The 6,604-nt window shown below is 43.1% G+C and overlaps 1 protein-coding gene across 1 annotated transcript; it reads left to right on the forward strand.

Moving 5' to 3' along the window:
• The first annotated feature begins 188 nt into the window (after window positions 1-188).
• On the forward strand, window positions 189-6,257 carry LOC146181642 (PAT complex subunit Asterix). Its single transcript, XM_084576644.1, has 4 exons — window positions 189-395; window positions 1,291-1,390; window positions 1,841-1,938; window positions 4,991-6,257. Exons 1-4 carry the CDS (start codon window positions 343-345, stop codon window positions 5,061-5,063), a joined length of 324 nt encoding a protein of 107 aa, XP_084432770.1. The 5' UTR covers window positions 189-342; the 3' UTR covers window positions 5,064-6,257.
• The last annotated feature ends 347 nt before the right edge of the window (window positions 6,258-6,604 follow it).

Below are 6,604 nucleotides of genomic sequence, written 5' to 3' on the forward strand. Positions count from 1 at the left end.
TGGCTACATAATCACAACAGCTGCATTATTTATTACCGTTAACCTAAAGTAAAAAAGATATATATTAAAACTTTATAATATTATATTATATTCGTTTTTTAATATAAAACAATCAATTTATTTATTATTTAATTACTATTATGCTTTTTTTCCATCATTTTGGAGAAAGAGAATGTCATCATCATTGGTACGGATACGCTAGTAATGGCTGCGCAGGCGTTGAGTCGTCCGTGCTCCTCTGTTGACGTTGCTTTCAGCGTGTGCTAGTTAAATTGGGTTTGAAAATTATTGCTGTTCGTCCTACAATAAAACAAGTGGAAGAACTGAAGGTCTCGATCAGCCATGCATTCCAGCAACAACGTCAACGATCCGCGTCGAGCGGATAGGATTATCAGGTGCGTCTGGCGAGTGGCATGACCTCGGAAATTAGCTTTCAAGCGAAACGAATCGTGAAATACATACAAAAAGCATCCCTCGGAAGTTTGCGTCGTGATTGTATTAAGAACAAGCCACTTGACTGAAAAACGCTTTGTTTCGTTGGCGTACAATCGAGATGCTTTTAGGTGCTGATAGTGACAGCGCGTGAAGTTCCGCCTCTATGGCGCACGCTTGAGTTGTTAACCTTCGCGATTTTAAAAGGAAATTTTTATTAGTTTGCTAGCGGTAGGATAGCTAGCTTAAAGCTCTGAGCTGCGCTCAGTGTTGGCGCCGTATGTTTTCGCTCCTGCTGTAACTAGTGTCTCGGCCTTGGAAGTTCTCTTTGGTTCCGTGCTTTCTTCAAGGTTTTTTCCTCCGCGTCTTTGAGTGAGTGAGTGACTACAAACGGCTGCGTCACTGCTAAAGCCAGTATGCACGTTCCGTGAAAACTACATCACTGTGTCGGAAGCCCTTTGATTGTGATGTTCTGTCTCGTTTCGAAACCATCGCGGCGTGGAGAGCTGGAGGCGCATTCTTGAGTTTATAAGGTCAAGAAGCTAGGTTTCATTTGCGGAACTAGTGGTAGATTCGGCGATGTAGGCGATGCGATAATCTGTCGAAGGTTAACTGGCTGTTTGATTGTTCGTATCGTTTTTTTTTTTTTTTTTCTTCTAGTTTCCTGCCGTGTTTGCTAGTCTGTAAAGCTATTGAGGTTCCACAGTTTCGTGCTTTCTGCTTCATGAATTTCTAAATAAAAAAAAAACACCTCGGCCGCCAATTACGTCGAGGCGCATGTCTTTTTACTTTGAAAAACTTTACTTGCAAGGACACTGGGATAATGTGTCTTCTCCAAATGTGTCTGATTTTCTGCAGGTACAAGCCTCCTGCAGCTGGCACACCCGGGGATGACCCGACGCCAGATTACATGAATGTTCTTTCCATGATATTCAGCATGTGCGGTCTTATGCTCAAGGTAAGGGGCCACGTTGGGTCATGATATGTATCATATATAGAATGATAAGAAGCTGTGCATGTAGGAGTTACAATTTCGCTGCCACATTGCTGCCATGGCCATGCCACGTTACGGGTAGAATTAAGAAGTGTGGCCCACCTTGAAGCTTAGTTGCAAAACTAGGGATAAATCTTGCGACCAGCAGGTTATTTTCATTCCTTTCTGCTTGCTGTAGGCCTATGTGGATACATTCTAGAGCATGCATTTCATGATCCGCCTTAAAAATAGAAATGCAAAAGGCATTCAGATCCGTATTCATAACTTTTGCTGTTTGTGACATGTTATGTTGGCTTTTACCTACATTGCTAGATCTGTCTGTAATAATGTGCAACAGATGATGTGGGAGTTGTTTGTGTTTTCTCGTTTTTCAACCATGTTTCTTGTTTCCGGCTCCATTCATTTTTGTTTCAGCTCAAATGGTGTGCCTGGGTAGCCCTCTACTGTTCCAGTATCAGTTTTGCAAACTCACGAATAAATGACGACACAAAACAGATCCTGAGCAGTTTCATGTGAGTTCCCCAGTGATTTATTCATCAGCACTCCTTATGCGCAATTACTAGTTTTGTTTTTGACCTCCTCCTTTTTTGGTGTGAAGCTTTTGCTTAGCTGTCAGTACATTTCAGCATCCATGCTGAAGTATTCATGTAAACAGTAAATGAATTGAGGTAAAACGTTTAAGTTGTTGAGTTGATTCACTCGGGCTCACTCCCACTCGTATCCAGACCATGATCTCAGTCATGAGCAAGCATGGAGTTGCGTTGAGATCATGATCTGAGTTTTGTGCTAGTCCAGACTAATGTTCAGATCATGATCTCAATCATGAGTCCGTGCTCAGGCTCAGATCGTGACCTGTTTTCGTGTTGACAGTGTGTGCTATCTTTTCTTATATACTGACAGGGGAGGAGAGGAAAGATTTATTGCCACGGCAAAGGAGGCTTGTGGACGCATTGCCTTGCCAATGGTGGAATGTCTTCCTATGTGCGCTCCCTGAAGTATTTTGTGGAATTTGCACAGAATGAATGTTGCCACGTGTATATAACTCAATGTGGATAGAGTCCTAGTCATGTCCTTTTTTTTTTCTTTATGCCTACTGACAACCTATATGTGTTAAACGTTGTGTTTGATAACAAAGTAAAAATTGCATGTGGCGCTTCACTAGCAACAAAAATAATCGACCAAAACAAAAAATGAAGCTGTTAGATAATTGCCATGGTCAGGGCCACTTGGGATAAAGAAATTGCTCAGCTCAGTGAGTGAATCTAAATGACTTCAGTCGACATTAGTGAGCCCTAATCAGTGACTGAGTCCAGATGAGTCACTAGGCTAGTGATTGAGCTCTTGTGAGTCGAAGTGAGCTGCGAGTCAAAATGAGTTAGTCCAGTTGATTTGTAAGTCGAAATGACTCGTGAGTCACTCTGAAGGGTTGACTCTGGATGAGTCGCGAGTCCAAGTGAGTTGTGAGCCTAAATGAGTTTGAGTTCATGGGTTCCATGGAGGAAGGAAACAACTTAGGAGAGGCCCTTGCCATTCCCAATGCATTAGAGAAAGTGTGGCGGAAGTGACGTCAAAATTTAGGGTTAGCCAAGTCGGGCGATTAGCAACGGCGACGCTGTTGCTATGAAAACTCGGGCCACTAGCAACAGCGTTGCTAAGGGCCCTAGGTGCGTGAGCGTCGATGAGAAAGAAAATGCGGAGGGTAAAGGAGGAGGAGAGACGTCGCAGCGTCCGGTCGCGGCGCGGCCGCACTGGCTTCAAAAAAATGACGTCAGGGCCTCTCCTAAGTTCTTTCCTTCCTCCATGATGGGTTCGGTGAGCTCGAGGTTGAGTGATTCCTTAAGTTAACCAAAATCTTATAAGTGGGCCTTAGTGAGCACTAATGATTTAATGATGTATGGTTACACTCCTTGCTTTTTAACCAGCTTAATCCTTCAACAGATAGCTGTTTTGCTGGCATTGCTAGCAGCCATAACTTGCTCATTGAATAGCTATATGAGAGCAGCCAAAATTTGTGTCATAACGGGCTCCTCATTTTTCCTACATTTGCCTACGTAATACACTGAAAGCCAGAGACACATATATTATTCTTATCTGTGCACATTATTTATTGAGGGTTATGGAATTAGTAGATTTCCTGCTGCACTGGCCTAATGGCACATTAAAAAGGCTGTGAGTGCCAGTTTGACTGTGTGGCTATACAATATAACTATATATAATTGCAATTAATATCAGAACCATGGTTTGTTAACAGGAAAATGTAAACATCATGTTCATGCCAACTGAGCTACTAATGAGAGAAAATTTCCTTGGCTGCACCTCCAACATTATTTAGGAATTGAGGAAAAAACAGCATTTAGAGTGCAAAAATATAAATACTCTTTAGCTTGAAGTGCTGTTTATTGGAAAAATGCATTGCATTGCATTGCTTCAAGTACATCAAAAATAAGAGAGGAAAAAAAAAGCCAGGCTGGTGTCATCACATGCCCAGTACTGGCTTATATTTTCGTAGTTCCACATTGACTGTCACTAGTTCAGCCACCATGGCTTAAAATACAAATCTATTGTGACCAAAAAGTCGCTTCCTGAACCATAAAAATGGGGAAATGATGGCAAAGGACCTGGTTTTTCTACTGCAGGGATTCTCAAACTGGCTTCCACCATTCCCTGATCTGCTTTTCGAGTTTCCACATGCTCCAACTAGACTTAACCCCCCCCCCCCCCCCCCCTTTTTTTTTGTTCTATGTGTGAACTAGGCATAGTGCCTACGTCGTCGAAATCCATTTTAGAGCTTTAGTTTTTCTTGTCCCAGCTCCTTCCTAAATGCAGGGAGTGAGAGATGACCAGTGAAAACTGGGCAAACCAGCATGTGATTCCATACGCAGCCCAGCCAATGAGCTACCGGTGTCGGTAAAGTACGCAAGTGAGATAGGAAAGTGGCCTTTTAACTGCAGTGTCTTGCTTTCTTGTTTTGAATTCAAAGGCCCTCGTATGAGTGGGAGGTGGCCAATGAATAAAAACCCGAGTGCCGAAAGCAAGGAAACAACAAATTCATACAAAAGGTGAATTAAATATAAAAAAAAAAAGTGGAGTAGGGGAGTTCCCAGGGATATCTGCTGAGGTTACTAGAGGCAAAAAAGAAATTGGAGAACCCCTGCTCTGCTATACGAAGAATGCCAAAATGCTTTGCATTCGAGTTTAGTTCCTCTGAAGTTGAAGAGCAGCAAGGGACGTTGGAAGCATTATGTCAGTCCCTTGCACCTAAGGCAATAACCCGGACTAAGCTCTTCCAATGAGCTTTTCAAGAAACTCTCTCGACACATAATCTTCCTGCTACTGCGAAAGGTGACTGAACTTCCAAATTCACTAGATTATTTTTTTTCAGCTATCGTCTTTAAGGCCAGTAAATGCAGCACCAATTCATTCATGTACAAACACCTAACGATATCACAATACACAGGTATCAGGTGTAAAACACAGTTCTCAACTATTTACATTCCGCGAGTGTATTGAAACTGGAACTCATGATCTGCAGTGTGCACTCACCGTTGCCCTTCTTTTTTACAGGCTGTCAATTTCTGCAGTGGTCATGACATACTTGCAGAACCCTCAACCCATGACACTGCCCTGGTCGTCGTGACAACACAGCCTCTCCTCGTACAGTAGATTTAAACAGCTGTCTGGAGAAAATTAGTAGCATCGACCGGCGTTTCCATGTCCTGGGAATGGTTCCAGAAGGCCTCCTCTAGGGTGCGGCGTGACTAGTCTCAAAGACTGATCAAGCCGAGAAATTCGTGTTTGGATCTGCTTCAGGGTTTCGCATAGACACAGTGCCAATGTGGCTGATGCGATGGCAGGCATCTTGCTACTTCATTTTTGTTTGGTGTAGGTGATGAAGAAAAGAGAATAACAATCATCATATTATACAGAAGTGCCTATTGAGATTTGTTCTGTTTTCCTTGCATTAAATTTGGCCTGAACACTTCGAGTATGAAAGACAGGTGCAAGTTTTATGTTTAACTAGCTTCAGTGACAGTATACGGCAGATTACATAGAAAATTGCCAAATATTTCTGCTGTTCAACATAACACACTAAATTCATCAAAAACTGCCTATGTACTGCTGCTGATCTTTGGCTAATAGCTTAGACCCATAGTAAAGTTTGACTGACAGACTAGTGACAAACTAGGCTGCCATAACAACATACCTGCAAATACTCCTGATTTGACTGGGAGACTCCCCATTTTTCGCTGAACTTTTAGATGCTGTGACCACTGTTCTACATCTTCCAATAAGTTGCCTCTTCCCATGCAAGAATGGTCTTTATCTAACCCACACCACAGAAACTGCAGGTGCACTGTACTCACCAGTACTGCCATCAACGGCTAAGCAGCCATTCAAAGCCAAATCAAGTGCAGTACTAGTACGACTGGTTGCATTTCATATGTTTGCTGTTGCAGCTCCCTTGTCTGCTTGAAGCCACGAAACTATCAATGTGCTCGAAGATTTACAGGAGCTTCGGCAGTGTTCTGAATTTCCATGCTTTAAGGCATAGAAAAAATGCAACCCTTTGCATGTTGCATGGGGTTCGAACCCGACTTCAGCAGCCGCGGCCTGATGGAGGCGAAAGGGAGAGGTGTTCATGTGCTGTGCGATGTCAGCACATGTTAAAGATCCCAAGGTGGTCAAAATTACTCTGCAGCACTCCACTATGGCACCTGTTTCCGCTTTCAATCCTACTTGCCTTCAGGTGTCCATGAAAAAAAGTGTTACTGCTCCTTGCCTTTCCTATAAACGAATTTGTTATAAGTGCTTTATCCAGAGTGCCAGAGTACCCGGGGTTGAGCCCAACAGCAGTGGCTCCGTTTTGATAGAGTTGAAACACCAGGGGCCCCGCCATGGTGGCTTGGGGATTAATAAGGCACTTAACTATTCTGGAGTACCCTAGTTTGAATCAGACTGCTAGTGAACTGCGTTTCCATGGAGGCGAAACTGGAAGGCGTCTGTATGCTGTGCGATGTCTGTGCAGGTTAAAGATCCCCAGGTAGACATAATTATTTGGGAGCCTTGCACTGTTTTCACTTCCACTTTCCTCCCTTCCCTACAGCATAGTCGGGTGACCATGGAGAAATGCGATCTGAGGTCTTTCTGTTCCTATAAACCAATTGTTTATAAAAGCAA

This window comes from Amblyomma maculatum, chromosome 8, assembly GCF_055883805.1.
Source record: "Amblyomma maculatum isolate TAMU_Amacu chromosome 8, ASM5588380v1, whole genome shotgun sequence".
NCBI classification, from domain to species: Eukaryota; Metazoa; Arthropoda; class Arachnida; order Ixodida; family Ixodidae; genus Amblyomma; species Amblyomma maculatum.

Excerpts from the sequence above, each read along its gene's own strand:
- LOC146181642 (XM_084576644.1), top strand. The coding sequence starts at position 343 with ATGCATTCCAGCAACAACGTCAACGATCCGCGTCGAGCGGATAGGATT. Across the intron at positions 396-1,290 it reads CGAGCGGATAGGATTATCAG|GTACAAGCCTCCTGCAGCTG; the intron begins GTGCGTCTGGCG and ends GATTTTCTGCAG. Across the intron at positions 1,391-1,840 it reads TGTGCGGTCTTATGCTCAAG|CTCAAATGGTGTGCCTGGGT; the intron begins GTAAGGGGCCAC and ends TTTTTGTTTCAG.